Genomic DNA, 16,558 nt, shown 5'->3' with positions numbered 1-16,558 from the left:
CTGGTCATTTTATAATCAACCGTCCTCTCTTGGCGATTCCCGAACCGTCTGTTGTGGGTATTCCGACCAATCGTTTGTCTCACTGGCAGCACATACAGCAACTTCGAGAACACTTCTGGAAACGATGGTCGAGAGAGTATCTTTCTGAATTGCAAGTGCGTGCTAAGTGGACCAAACAGAAGGTTAACGTTCAACCGGGAATTATTGTTCTGCTAAAAGATGATAATTTGCCACCACAATGCTGGAATTTGGGACGTGTAGTAAAGGTTTATCCAGGTACCGATAACCTGGTGAGAGTGGTAGACGTTCAAACGAAATTTGGTACATATAAAAGACCTATACACAAACTTGCACCTTTGCCAATAATAGACAACGACCATGATGCCAAAACTTCCACTTTTTGCCTGGGGGAGAATGTTCAGTTCGACAACAGTCGACCCGAAACTGAAGCAGCGGCGTCTAGCAGTGGCAGCGGTATGCACAACGAGAGCTCCGCCCATCCAACCGATGACGACAACGATGACGATCCGACACCGAATCATGGTGTTATAAAAGCAAGGACCGAACTGCGCAACGGAGTCAGTTTTTGTTCACCCGTCAGCGTAACAACAGTCGAGCGTGAAGTCCCGAGCCGTTATCCAGCCGAAGCCGAGTTGGCGAACCGTGATCGTCGCGAGCAAACCGAACTCGACTGCCAACGCGAGTGATTCGGTTATAAAACCGAATGCGTGTGTGACGCAACGATTAGTTGCACGCGAGCCGCCTTACAGTGCGAATCCGAAAGTAGCCGTCTGCCGGCTGAAGAAAAAGTTGAAGAAGAAAGTAGTTTTGTAAAGAGAGAAGATGAATACAGTAGTGTAAATTAAGTCTTCTTTCGTGTTTGATTTCCGACCACCCCACATCCAGTGCCCATCCACCAAATAGTTTGAGTTGATTTGGAAAAAATATTCACGAGTTGCTTAGAAATATTCACTCGAGTCGTTAAGGAAAAAAATCATATATTGAGTTACTGGTTGCTGCTAGCTAGAGGGTTAGTCCAGCTGAACCAGATCGGGGCTTCATGAGGCGAAGCCCAGCCAGCGTCGGAAGGAACATAGAGTCCTTCACCCATCCCGCTCGGTTCTTTGAGGGAACGCGAGCCACTCAGTTCTGCCAGTGCAGTGCAGTCCATTGCCGTCCGGTACACAAGTTATATCTGATGTTCTGTGAAAATTTCATTCGAATCGGTCCATAAATAACTGAGATCTAGCTTACCAAAGTTGGTCATTTTGTATGGAAAATCGAAAAAGTTGCAAATGTTTTGTCCAATACTGTAGGTATGCTGTTTCGCTCAAGAAAAGTAAAAATTTCTGCTCAAGAAATGGTCAAGAAATTTCCTACAGTGAGCTCCTTTTGAATTGACATTTCTTTTCAACTGCGTACTGCGATCAAAGAAAAATGCTTTTCTTGAGCATTTCTTGCAAGAAATTTTCCACGCATCGAGATAGGCGATTACTTTTTTGTTGAAGTGCATACTTCGCTTGATAGTGTAATATAATGTAGACACAGAAGTGAGAAAAATAAACTGGTAAACGGAGACGAACCAGCCAACGGCTGAAAGTCTCGATAATAAAGATAATAAAAAAAAATATAACTGGTTTGAGCGAATGTGTTTTTAACATTGTTGAAACTATTAGAAATGTTGATTTTTTAATAAGCATTCAACAGGCAACACTGTTTTATACCGTAGGAAAACAAAATTTTAATTTCCGTAGATATAACAGAAAGATTTCCGGTTTCTTTCAGTCTCTTTTTGATTTGAGAATCATTAAATTAATAACAAAAATTTATCGACCACAGCCTCGCCATTGATCGAAAATGTAATTGGTAACATTTTCTATTTCATATATTGATTGATTCACTTTTCATCGCACGTATTTTTTATTTATTTCGTCGATCAATTGTAGACTACATGTTTGCTTAAATTCTGTATTGTATTATACTTTAATGAGTTGAAAAATTGTCTTAGCGAAAGTGTTTCTACAATGTCACCTTTTCATTGGAAGCTTGCCGACCTATTTTTATGTATTTCCTCGTCCAAAAAATCATGGAACAGGATAGGTCATGACCATTAAGTTATTTTTTTTAGTATTTTTTCATTATTGGAGTGCATTTAAAAGCTGAGGGAAAACAGAATCATTCAATTTCCTTTTATAAAGTTACAGGGACTCATTCATTAGGTGACCCATTTTGCCACGCCTTACCATATTCGTTTAATATACCGATTGAATTAAATTGAAATAATTTATCAAGCATGGTACGCAGATCACAACATAATGGAAATCAACCGCGACTTGAACACATCCCACTTGGACGACAACGTATCATTTCGTTACGAAAATGTACTGAATTCGACCCTGGGAGGAGAATCAGATACCATTGGTATATCTAGTCCGGGTATAATAGGAGACCTGGAAGGAAAGTACAGCGAGCAAGGCAGTGACTGTAGCAGTGTCACAAGCGACAGCATTCCGTTAAGGTATGTACTCCATTACTGATCATGATGTAACATTGAAGTTTTTACAATTATTTTCCTTAGCTCCGGAAAACATCGCGTTATTCGAAGTCACCATTGCACTAATAGTAAAGCAATCAATGATATTCGTGACGACTATGATCGGCTAAAAGGAAAATTAGATAGATTAGAGGTAAGTTATCTGCTTATAAAATAAATAGTGGTAAGCCAGCGTCTATTTATTACGTAACGCCAACATTGAAATTTTTTGGACCCCCTCCCCCTGTCCGTAACACTTTTTGTATGATAAATTTCAAATTTTTAAATGTACCATAACGCTTGAGCCAACTCCCTTCCTACCCCTAGAGCGTTACGTAATTTGTGGACGCCGCCTTAGTGTATAAATAATGGAATTGGACCTTTGAGTTAACAATCGCTTACAACAGTTCCTAGAATATTTCCCATTTTTAACGCGAAACACATTGAAAACAATAAAATATCAACTGCCCATACTCGCATAACAGTCCCATTTGATTTTTCGCCACTTTTGAGTTAGCTTCATGAATAGTATTCATTTTTAGTGTACTTTCTAAAATAAAACTCCAAATTGTATCTTTGTATGGACAAAATGTGAAAAAAATACCAAACCATGTGCGTCCCATATTGAAAGTACACGCAAAACAGTCCCATTCGATGATTATGAAGAAATTCAGGAATAGGTTTTTCTGTGATGAATTCTGAAAGCTTGCATTGCGATTTTCCTTATAGAAACAAATAAACAAATCCCTGGGCTTGGGATTATATTTTCCAGGGAGCGATGAATTTTGATAATTGATCGCTGTTGTTAGTAGTTTTGATTAGATGTTGGGTGAATTTCAAAGCAATGGCAACCTTTTTATTACAAAATTTAGATTTTATCTTCTGACCTAAAATTCTGGTTAAACTACTGTACTATGCAGTTGGGCTGCACTAGGCTATCACTCATCAAAATTACTTTCACTTCGGGAAAATATAATTTCAAACTGGCGAGAAGATTACGAACTGAGGGTGGGTTAGGAGCACAATTAGACCCTTGAATGTGCAATGTGGGGTAGTAATTGGGAATGCCATTGACGGTTTGTAATCTTCTACGAGGTTTTCGAAAACCAACAGGGCGCGTGCACCGGGTTGCGGATAGGAGCAAAGGGAGATCAATAGCATCTACCTAAAATAATAGAACAAAAAGCCGTTCGATGATTAGGTAATGTTTAGCGATCTTCTATGGTGTTCTAGTACTATAAAATTCTTCACTCACTGGGAATTTTGGCCTTGATAATAACAATAGTGATAAAAACATAAAATAATACCTAATACTTGATAAGTACAATGTAGCTTCAATATAGTAATAAATGAAATAAAATCAATTTTCTATACTTGACAAGGTTTTGAAGACAATCAATGAGTGAAAGAACTACCTATTAGAAAAGCCACATCAGCTAAGGCTATACATATACAAATGTTGGTCATAGGGTCATGGCGAGCATTCGGTATGTACGTCTATGATTGATTCTTATCTAATAGGGGCACTAGAAGACCACGCGGACAATTTCGAAACAAATTATTTTTATACATCGGTCTTACGATCCGAAAGGCTCAGCTATGCTGCAAAGTCATTTTAAAAGCTATTCATTACTACTGTTTAATTGTTTATAATTCTAACAAAACTACATAATTAACTCATTACTAATCACTGTTTCTATATTCTCTTTTTCTCTCCTTCTTATCTGTTGCATGATTATGAGCATCACTAATATAACGCATGAGCATGCACAATAAGAATAATTTCAGGATTGAAAGCAGTACATGGATACCTGGATAGAATAGCTTCGAAAAGGGCGCTCAAAATATAATATTTCTGATCAGGGAAGTATTATTATTAAGGGTATGTATGTTTTTCCATTATTAACACTTAGATCACACAAACAAATGAACTAATAATATCAAATATTTTTAAAATATTTTTATTTGAATCAGTATCGTCAATCAGTGCAAAAACAGATAAAGTTTGTAAAGTTATCACCATCGATTGAATTGCGCTCTGTATAGTAATGTTCAATCAGTATCAAAATCTCCTAAAGCGTCGCATTGTGCCATCAGCAGCCCTCATATTGTTATTATTTTGTTGTTTATAAAATTTCTGGAAAGCGATCAGCATATTCTTTCTTACTTGTACAATGGCCGATCTATTTGGAATTTTAATAAGTCAAATCTAACTTCAAAACTCAAATTTAATTGCTCTCAGCACATTTACATTTTGCAGCATTAATCGCATTACTGTGTCAAGTCTTCTCCATTCCCTATACCCTACCCCAACCCTTCTTATCCTTTCCGATGGTGTTCAAGTGGTCCGCATAGACTATTACGGCCATTACCTATCCCTTCCCCCGGCTTTGGACTGACTTGCGCTCTCATTGCCCCACCAAACGCTGCAAAATGAAAATGAAAATGAGAAACAAATAAACAAATCAGGAAAGCACAAATCAACTACAATCAAGAAAAACTCTTAGTTTTGTTTAAAAAAGGTTTTACTATAACGACTTCTTCTGTTTTTCGATTAATACTAACACCACATCAGGCTAGCTGCCTGTAAACTAAAATAAAGCAAAATAGTTTTCCTGAGACTATTCTTCTGCTCCATTCACACTCTTCCTGCGGCCAATCATTATCAGAATCCCCGGCAGGCTGAAGTCCAACAGCGAGATGCGAGAAGCTTGTTTTGCCGCCTCAAGATTGCGCACATCGTCGCCAGTGTTTACATGGTCAAACTAAGTGTTTTCAGCACCAAATGCCGAGAAACAGGAAAGCTCCTGACACCCATCAGGATTATCTATATCTTGAGAACCACCATTCGTCTTCATCAAGTGGACCAAAACGTGTTCTATTCACCTTTCTTTGATAGTTTTCAAATCCTTCACCCGTCACGTGCTGTGATTTCAGCAAGCTTTCCATATGGTCGACCGCAACGGTTAATTTGAATTCCGGAAATCTTCACCATTTTCTCAATTAAATATCATCACTGTACAGCTTAAGAACTTCAGGGACATTATTACTATTTAAATATAGTTGATAACTGAAAGCTGAAAGAAAAGTACATTGCAATCGATCGTAAATTTGAACAAAAATGTGTCAAGATGCACGATAACAAAGTAATCGAATTCCCAGTAATGGGACTGGTATGCGGGTATTCAAGCGTTTAGCGAGAGAAATACTCGGATAACGAGTCCCATCTGCAATAACCCTAATTTGGATAGCAAAAAACAACCAGTTTTACTAAATTTAAATTATTTACGGTTTTTGCACATTGCAATGATAGTATATTGAGCAATACCACCGGCATTTACTACTTCCAGCAGCGGAAGAACGAAAATGGAGGGTTTTATGTTTAGAGGCGTTTTTCTGGACATCGTGATTTTCCTAATGGGACTGTATTGCGAGTATGGGCAGTCAATGTCCATGAACCTTTTCCAATACATCTACATATTAATATAAAATAGGATTTAAATAATTTCGAAATTATTGTTTTTTACTGAGGTAGGCAAATTTAGATTTTTCGGAGACGTTATTCCTGAGGGCCACTATCCATACTAGAGATGTTTTCTCTCTAAAATCTAAAAGAGATGAATTCAAATGTCCTATTATTATTTGAAGTTACCTACAAGTAATTGGTTTTAAGTTAAGCTGAAAATAGGAGTCACATGTCAGCAAATCCCATAATCAAATTACAAAGCACCACACCGTGGAATGGATGGAAAGTGTTTATTTTCATGGATTTCTCGATGGGGTGCCATGAGTGGTAATGAAAAATTATCTGACCATACCTTCAAGTGTCGAAATTGATTGCGGGTAGCTGAATTATTTTCTACCAAAAGTATAGGACTATTATACGAAGAAACATAATTCTAAATTATTCCTTCTTCTAACATTTTTTTTTTATTTGCACGTCAATTTCATGTTTTCGGGCCTCGGGAATCCTATATACTTTATATAAGTAGGACTCAAATCGTTCTAATGAATGGATTGGTTATAAAAAATATTTTCAGTAAGGATATCATTGTTCAAATAAAACATATCTTTGGGAGCAATATGAGCCACCCCGGATTTGACCTAAAAACAGTGTTTTTTTTTAATCTAGTGTCATTATGATCCGCTAGTGGATACTTCAAATAGCCACCACAATGAAAACCGTAAGAAAATTCGTTTCAAAATACCTATTCACAAAAATGTACCAATTTGTCTTTTGTTATGAAAAGCTTATAATTTTGGTAGTTTTCAATTAAGGCTATAAGACAATTATGTTTCAGAGTTTCTAGGATTTAGTTTAGAGTCTAGGATTACGCCCAAATCCCTTAAAATTTTACACTTCTGTACTACTTGATTTCCCAAAAATTCTTCAATTGGATGCTATTGGATTACATTGTTTAACATTGAGTTGGAGTAGACTTTTTTTGCACCAAGTGAAGAATAAGTTAATGTCATTCTGGAATTCTTCTGCTTTGCTAGAAGAGAAGAAGCTTCTATGAAGAGCTTCATGTCGTCTGCATATATAAGCAATTTTATTTTTCTAAGTATAAGGGAAATGTCGTTTACATACAAAATAAAAAGAAATGGGCCTAAATGAAAACCTTGGGGTACTCCAGAGGTTACAGAAATGGGTGCTGATAATTTATTTTGAAAGCGCACTATTTGTTTCCGATGTGATAGATATGACTGGATCCAAGTCAAGAGTCCTGGCTCCATGCCTATTTTTTTGCAATTTGAGGATTAATAATGGTATGTCGATTCGGTCAAATGCCTTGCTGAAGTCAGTGTAAAGAGCTTCTACGTGCTTGCCATAGTCCATTGCGTTGAGAATTGAAAGATACAGATTCTAGCAGATTAGAAGATGTTAAGCGGCCTTTAAAAAAGCCATGCTGCCTACAAGTAATTTGATGTTTTACCTGCTGGAAAATTTTGTCGTTAACGAGAGTTTCGAAGAGTTTGGGGATACAGGAGATAATGGCAATTCCGCTGGCTATAGTTCCGTATGTCAGATTTTGTTCCTGATTTGAAAACAGACACCAAATACGAGGATTTCCAAGCTTCTGGATTTTCCATTATTTATAGACATGTTAAAAGGCGTTCTAAGGGAAGCGTAAGTTCTTCTGAGAGATTTTTGAACAACACTGGTGCAATGCCATCCGGTCCTGCTACCTTTGATTCGTCCAGGTTTTTAGTACCGATAAGATTTTTTGTTGTGATAGTTTTTCAATAGATATACTATTAGAAATTTCTGAAAAAAAAAAGAAATTTCAGTCGCGGTCTTCTTTGGAGTAGGTGGTATACACTTCTTGGAAGAAATCTGCAAAAAGGTTGCAGATATCGGAAGAGTTTTCACCTACTTTTCCGTCACAATGCATTCGCGAAGGGAAATTGATACTTTTTAATTTAGTGTTTACATAATTAAACAAGTGTTTAGCACATGATTTAACTTCGGATTCGACCTTACTTGCGTCATTCTTCATGTGCGGAGTCAATGACTAACCAAACCAGTTAGGGGGCCTTCCTTAGCCGTGTGGTTAGAGTCCGCTGCTACAAAGCAAAGCCATGCTGAAGGTTCGATTCCCGGTCGGTCCAGGATCTTTTCGTAATAGAAATTTCCTTGACTTCCCTGGGCATAGAGTATAATCGTACCTGCCACACGATATACGAATGCAAAAGTGGCAACTTTGGCAAAGAAAGCTCTTAGTTAATAACTGTAGGAGTGCTCAAAATGAACACTAATCTGAGAAGCAGGCTCTGTCCAAGAAGAAGCTAAACCACACTGGTAAAGTTGTTATCTCATCCTATTTTCCCTCTCCCATGGCGTTTGCAAAATGAAAATGAAAATCACCAATCAGTGATCGATACCGAAAATGAGAGTGTTTAGAGTTTGCGCTAAGCTAAATGCGCTCGACAACATCACGCTGTTTGTGCGTTGAAGAGTGATATATGATCCTGGTGATATTTATTATCGTGTCAGGCTGTAAGTCATCGAACTACTTTATGCGGTCATTTGCATTCGTTGCATAAGAAATATGAGTGTTTTTTGTCATGCGATTCTCGATGGAGCGCACGTGCAATCGGCATGCAATTTTGGCATAGAACTAGAAATATCCTCAATCACAAAATATGAAACGGTTAAAAAGTTAAGCACCAGGTAAAATAATTTAAATATTAACTGTATATTGAGTTTTTTATTTTTTTTTTACTTAGGGTTTTAACATTTTCCACTCAAGCTATTAATGTATAAACAAAACATTTTTTTACCAAATTGTTGCTGAACAAAAATTTATAAAGGAAAGCTACTATCATTTTGAGCGATTTTACCTAGTGCTAAACTTTTTTACCGATATTGTGGAAAACATTAAATTTTGTGATACTGAAATTTAAAATATATGGTTGTCAGTAATGCTACACGGTAAACGCAGATAAGTCCGTACATATGCATTCCTCGACGAGCTAGCCGACGAATCAGAACTAGAGCAGCGTCCATTTATTACGTAACGCTAAAATTGGAAATTTTTGACCCTCTTCCCCCTCCGTAACGCTTTTTGTATGAAAAATTTCAAATGTTTGTATGAGTCGTAACGCTTGAGCCTATCAACAATGTCAGCGATTCTACTGGAGGGACGAGGCAGAGAACTTTCAGTGTACGTGATGTGCGTCATGACATTCCAGTAGCGCTCAGTACGCCATGAACTTAAATGCCAAGCGGTTCGACCAATCCTGCCGCTGTGGAGGTAATCGGAAAGCAGCATTATGTTGACGACACGCTAGTGAGCATCGACAACTAGGAGGAAGCTATCAAACTTGCCAATGATGTAAGGTTCGTGCACACGCAGGGCGTGTTTGAAATCCAAACGGGGCCAGCAATTCGCCACGCGTTCTAGAAGATCTGCGTGGCACTAATGCTCAGTAAAAGAACTTAGACCTTTCATCAGAATGACGACTGAAAAGGTGCTCGGGATGTTGTGGTGTACAGCTACCGAAATCTTATCTTACAAAGTTAGTTGGGATCGCTTCGATCAAGATCTATGGGAAAGTCGTCGTTAACCTACGAAACGAGAGGTCCTTATTCCGATATTGGACCCTCTTGGGCTCATTGCACCGTGTTTGTTCCTCAAAAGTCTGTTTCAAGAGATTTGGCGTAGCGGAATGCAGTGGGACGACAAGATCGCCTAAAACGCATTCGCTTCGCCACGATGCTTCCGATCTCAACTGGATTCTCCATACGTCGACGTTGCACTCCTTCGTCGATGTGAGCGACAATGGCATGGCTGAAGCATGCTTCCTGAGATTTGTACGAAATGAAGCTGTCTGTTGCTGTTCAGTAGCCGCCAAAACAAGAATTGCACCATTAAGATACCACTCAGGGATTGGCACAAGACTTTCCCATACGTTAGCCGATTAATTGTCCTTCAATGTGAACAAGCGATTCTATCATTCGATTCCAGATACGTGATTTGTTAGCTACATTCAGATCACCGTCGCTATACGTCATTCGATGCCAACCAAGTCAGCGAAATTAACGCTTAATTTAAACCCCCAAAGGTTATTTTCAGTTAAAATTTGCGTTTGCATAGAATCACGACAAAGCCGCGATATTTCTGACGTTTTGTCGCGAATTTCCATTGTATTTAAGGACGATCTTGTACTATATTGTTATGTACATTGCATATGAGCCTCTGTACGAGCCATAAATTCTTTTGTTCTTTTGACTTTTACTGTGCGCCGTGTGTTGGTGCTGTCTCGCTCTATCTCATGGGCAATTTGAAAACAGGGCGCACAGTAAAAGTCAAACGTTTTATGGCATGCATAGGCTCATTCGTCAAAGCGAGAGAAATATTATATTATTCATAGGTATGTCGAGCTTCGCAACCGTCCTACCTTCCTATCCAAAACATTATGTACAACGTACAAAGAAGGAAGTACAAGAGAAATAACGGAAATTCAATATAGTGTTAGAACAACTTTACCTTCTTAGTGGGTCCAAGTAAATTACAAAAAAAAATATCAATTCACTACATGTTTTAATTATGAATCGTGGTTTACGGCCAACCAGCCGAGTGGAAGTTTAACAACTACCGAAAAGCTAAACATTACATATAATTTGCAATTGGATTAGATGGACAAATTGATGTGAAGATTTGCGAAAAAGTTACACGTCTTCTCAGTGAGAATCGAACTCACGACTCCCCGATCTCTAGTTGGGGCGCGTTAACCACTACGCCATGAGAGGACTCATGAACGCAGAAGTTAACCTGAATTCGATTTCAGCTCAATAATCACGTGGTCCTCTTTCGCAAAGTGCACCTCTTTCGGAAGAATTAGATGCCCATCCAAACACAACGCTTTCTATATATATCCAATGCCTAGCCCGAGAGCGCATTGTTTTTTTTAGATATAGGAATAGCACACTACACTAGCCAGCAACTGCGCTGGCTGAGGTTTCTATTGTGTGGGCTTCCAATGGGTCGCGACGTTCTCAAACGACCGGTTACGGAACATGAGTCCGTTGCTCTATAAATACATGTATTTATAGAGCAACGGACTCATGTTCCGTAACCGGTCGTTTGAGAACGTCGCGACCCATTGGAAGCCCACACAATAGAAACCTCAGCCAGCGCAGTTGCTGGCTAGTGTAGTGTGCTATTCCTATATCTAAAAAAAACAATGCGCTCTCGGGCTAGGCATTGGATATATATAGAAAGCGTTGTGTTTGGATGGGCATCTAATTCTTCCGAAAGAGGTGCACTTTGCGAAAGAGGACCACGTGATTATTGAGCTGAAATCGAATTCAGGTTAACTTCTGCGTTCATGAGTCCTCTCATGGCGTAGTGGTTAACGCGCCCCAACTAGAGATCGGGGAGTCGTGAGTTCGATTCTCACTGAGAAGACGTGTAACTTTTTCGCAAATCTTCACATCAATTTGTCCATCTAATCCAATTGCAAATTATATGTAATGTTTAGCTTTTCGGTAGTTGTTCAATTCACTAGTTAAATAGTAGTTTACGTAACTTCATCAACAGGTACAATACTTACAAGAATGTTTTTTTTTAGATCTTGCATAAAGATGTCAGTGAGTTAGCCATGGCATTAGAAACGGAACGCTACCGGGCGGAAAGGTTAGAGGAGCAATTAAATGACTTGACAGAACTACACCAGGTAAGTGCTCTGCAAATGAACCGTCTATCAATTACGTAATGGTTTGTTGGGGGGAAGGAGGGTGTCTAAGATTGCTTACGTGCCAAACAATTTATTTCCATTTTCATACAAAAACTCCTACTATAAATGGTTGAAAAATCATCAATATTATATTACGTAATTATTTACCAGTCCTCAATAATTATTTTTTATATATTTTTTATCTATATAAATAAAAATGGAATGGTGTTTGTATGTCACGAAATGGCGTGAAAAAGGGTCAAGAGATTCACATAATTCTTTCACTATTACCTTCGTCAAGGGGTGCGACGTGTTCGTGCGTAGAAAAAGTTTAGGAAAGTCTCCGGAATAGTCGGGAAAACGGGAGAAAACTAATCTGTAGTTTTCTTAAGGAGATAGCGTGCTATTTTTCAACAGCCTACTTTATGGCAAGACGACGTTTGCCGGGATCACTAGTTTTGAATAAATATTAAGAGAGACAAGCAGAATATTTGCCCAGGCTTGAGGTGGAACAGCTTGGCATCCAAATTAAATAATGTACCAAAGCTTTGAAGGCGCACATCTTGCGAAAGAAGCGTCTAACAGTGCAATTTCAATTTTAGCTTTGTACACTAGCAGAAATATTACAATAAGATAATCGACTTCGTAGGGAGTCGATACTGGTTATGAACCCCCTACAAAAAAAAAAACATGGAGTAAGGTGGGGCAAAAGTTCGACCTTAGTGGTATAATCAAAGTTTCCAGGAAAACAATAGCAGTTAAAACAAAACAAATACCATACAGTGAACCTTCAACATATTGGCTATAATTTTGCTGAACAAACTTGTGTCAAAATATTTACCCATTATTAGTTATAACAATTTCAAAATTGATTGTCTTATTCGAACTTTTGCCCCACCGGTGGGGCAAGAGTTCGAATCTAGTGTGGGGCAAAAGTTCGCTGGCTAAAACATAAAGTATCGATCTTTTTATGACAGACATACTTTACACCAACCGTAAACTTAAGTTTGACGAAAAATACACACTAAATTTTCATCAAAAAATTGCCCAAAACCGGGTTAATTGTAATATACTCAAAAATAGCAATTTTTCGCAAAACTAAGTAGAAATGTAAAATTTTGGTGACAGTTTTCACACGATCAGACAAATTTAACTAAATTTGAAGATAATATGTGGATTTTAGGCAATTTGCAAATTTTTCCGTGATTTTATACACGGGTCGAACTTTTGCCCCGCTGATTCGAACTTTTGCCCCACTATGGGCCAAAAATTGTTTTCAAGCATTTATGCAAAAACTGATACACCTCAAAGCAACCTTATGATAGGCCTAGAAACGCCCTTACATAAATATTGAAAAAGATTTTATCTTCAATGGGTTCCATGCAACGAAAGTTTGACCAAAAATTACTATATTCACGTCGAAAAACAACAAATAGCCATAACTTTTCCAAATCTCAATCGATTTTTATCATATTTGGAGTGAAAGTCTCTTACTTGAATAGCATTCGAAATACCATGACATTTATAAGATTTGTTTTAAATTGAGCTAGAAATCTTAAAAAAAAACTCTTACCCCACTCGAACTTTTGCCCCACTTTACTCTAACATTAACATTCAAAGCATCATTATTCCTTATTCCTTTGATTGCATTGTTGGTTAACAGTTTCAGGCAATATATTTGGTCTGAAGTGCATAAATACAGGTATGTGAACAGTTTTGTAAATGAAACCACACAACAGGGTCCATAATTAGCAATTTCAGGTGGGTCCATAATAGACACGTCCGCAGCGAGCCGGATAATATGGGAATCAAATGGAGGGTTCATAATATGAAATATAAAATTTGTAAACATTCGTAACATTGGACCCTGGCGGGGTCCATAATTGGCATAACGACAACACTTTTCCAAAGGAGTATTTCAAAGAATAAATCGAATGATTTTGTGTGTTTTAAAGGCGTAAGCAAAGGCATGGAGCTTGTTGATAGGCTGCACAAAACGTTGATCCATCTAAGATATCATTGCAAAAAAATGTCGAGAATGAACTTCAGCTACTAAGGGGTCAATAACTAGCACTGAAACCCTACGTTCGTTATTTCTGCAGATTAGTGCCTTTAGAATCGTGAGTAGGGACACAAACCGGCCATTGTGACGCCATGTTTGGATTCGGACATGTTTCACCTACAATAGAAAATAATAAGTTGGGTTGACATTTTTCAGAAAAACTGGAGATTAATTATTTGCATTTCATTCCTTTGGTGAACTTTCCATCAATGAGTAATATGACGAAATGACAACATTGGTTATATTGATGTTTCTTCTACACGTTCATAAAATGAATTGAAGATAATATAAGTATATTTCGAGTTTTTAATATGTTGGTGCCAATTTCCAGTAATTTTTAAGTAATACTATTATTGTTGAATGATAAATACTTATAATAAATGTTTAGATTTTTTTTTGCAATAGTTTTCCATAAGTGCGCGAAGTTAGGTCCTAGGTGCGTTAAATTTGTTTTACTAGTGCTAGTCCAGTTGTTAATGAAATGCTATTTCAACTATGGATCTGGTCGAAGTGATGAAAATAAGATATGATGAAACGAAACTATACAAAAAACAAAAACGACATTATATTTGAAATGCCTAGAGTGGCTGATCCAGTGATAGTGTGTGTTCAGTAATAGTGGTAATGTGTTTTTTAGCGTATAAGGACCAAATACAAAATAAAATTAATCTGTAAAATGGAATTTATTATGGAAATAGTACAAAACAATGAAAAATCTGAACTCGCCAAGGGCGAAAAGCCACTCATTGAAAGATAAATAATAATATTAATTAAAAATCTGAACTTTCTTGATCCTTTACACTAGTATGCATTCCTGTAATAGTGGGTCTTAGTGAGAAATCAATGTAAACTACAGTTATAGAAATTACTGGACCATTTTATGTTAATGTAGGTTGTAGTTTGTTTTTTTATCAATAATAGGTACAACGATTTTATCGTTCTAAGATTTTTTTTGTGAAATAGAATAGAAAAACAACGAGTTTCCATTATTATTTGGCGATTGTTTATTCCTCAACCGGTTACTACGGTAGAAGCACCAGTTTTGGCCATAGCGCCAATTGTAGCCATTGTAGATTATACACCATTTCACACAGAAAATTAGCATGGATCATTCCGTGTCTAGTTGCATATATTCACATGATAGAACCACATTCATTGAGTCGTTCAAATTGATTCAAACAGAAAATAAAAACATAATTCTCCTTATAGTTTCAACACCTGTACTCCTAATTTGGTCAGGGTTTATCTCTCTTTTGCTCTTCAACAAAACTTGAAAACAATGGTGCCAGTACCTGTCAACTTTGACAGGTACTGGTACCGTTGTTTTCAGATTTCCCGAAAGAGGGAAAGAGATCGATTTTCTGATGACGTCATCGTGCAATGGGCAATTTTGGAACCAAACTTATGAGTGTGGCCAAAACTGGTTCAGGTGGCCTATATTGACCAACGCGATTTTCAATGCGAAAATGTGGAAAATATGCTCAGTTCCAATATTTTTCACACAAAATAGGAATTGAAAGCTTTAATTTGGCGTATTCGCAGTGCATGTACAGCTTGCCATATATTTTTAGAAATGTTTACTCTTAGACTGTCCATAACCGGTGCTTCTACCCTATTGCTTCTAATACTTGTACAAACGCCCTATGTAGGTATTTTTAATAGATTTATTTAAAATGTAGGTACGTTTATTGCTATTTAGTTTATTGAAATTAGGGTAAATCGGGATAATGCGCCCCAACCGGACAATACGAAGTGGGATCCTGAGATCTGCGAAAAAAAAGTTCCATGCTCACTAGCGCCGCCTAGTGGCAAACCCCCGAATTTCTTGGCTGAAATAATGATAGCCCTTGATCTACTGAACAATTTTGCCGAAGACGTCATCTTTCTAAGTGGTCAGACCCCTGGGATATTCGCAAAACCAAGGGTGTTGTACAAAGTACAACACGCGACTACTCGCGTTACAAAAATTCGCGCGACGACCAAAAGGTTAATAATATTGCACTATCACAAAGGCTAAAAGATCAGGAATGTTAGGATGTATTTGTTTAGAGTTTAGTGATGGCCAAATTTGGATTATGGGATGTGTTGGGTTAAAATTTACCAATCGTACCAGAAGCTAGGCAAACGTCAAGGCACAGACAAACAAACGTAGCACTTTGAACATTTTCCTTTAAAATCCATCACGCACTTCACAATTTATCATCTGGTGCTCATGTTGTACGAAATGTGATTATGTGGAACGAGATCTGGACTGCTCATACTCGCATAACAGTCCCATTTGATTTTCGCCACTTTTGAGTTAGCTTCATGAGTAGTACAGTTGAGTTTCGTTCGTTGCACTACCTTTACTGCCCATAAACGCATGTCAGTCCCATGTTTGCTGGATTTCCTTATGTCGGGTAAAAGTCGAGTCTCTTGGCTTTTTATAGAACTTCTTTGACAATACCAGGATAAATAAATGACCCAATTCCTATATGACTTCTAGGCAAGATCCTGTCGCTTTCTAGCTAGCTACTTCAGAGTGTTAGCGGATTTCTGTGGATTCTTAACGGACACGTGAAGATTTTTATCGGGCTTTACGGGTTTCGAATACCTGTTGGATTCATATGGTTAATTTATGCAAGCTCAACTTCTAAAACTCATTTCAAATTGAAGTGATGAGAAGCTTATTTGTGTATTCTAAGAAATTGTGGGCCACAGTTAAGGATCTTGGGGTGCTCAAGCGACTTGTGGGCCGCATGTTGAGCATCACTGTTCTATACAATTTTCAATTATTTCTA

At 37.7% G+C, this 16,558-nt stretch overlaps 1 protein-coding gene across 3 annotated transcripts in view; it reads left to right on the top strand.

Annotated features, from left to right (window-relative positions):
- LOC5569986 (transmembrane and coiled-coil domains protein 2) overlaps positions 1-16,558 on the top strand; it is a 70,899-nt gene that overhangs the window by 43,832 nt on the left and 10,509 nt on the right. For 2 of the 3 annotated variants that reach the window (XM_021844321.1, XM_021844320.1), the window contains 3 exons: positions 2,293-2,518; positions 2,579-2,687; positions 11,612-11,716. In XM_021844321.1, the coding sequence (XP_021700013.1) occupies positions 2,293-2,518; positions 2,579-2,687; positions 11,612-11,716 (440 nt within the window). The remainder of the gene's footprint in view (positions 1-2,292; positions 2,519-2,578; positions 2,688-11,611; positions 11,717-16,558) is intronic. The other variant, XM_021844323.1, reaches the window with a different exon arrangement.

This window comes from Aedes aegypti, chromosome 2 (assembly GCF_002204515.2).
Source record: "Aedes aegypti strain LVP_AGWG chromosome 2, AaegL5.0 Primary Assembly, whole genome shotgun sequence".
Classification (NCBI taxonomy): Eukaryota; Metazoa; Arthropoda; class Insecta; order Diptera; family Culicidae; genus Aedes; species Aedes aegypti.
Note: the sequence above shows the minus strand (reverse complement) of the source record. Positions and strands in the feature narration are given on the sequence as shown.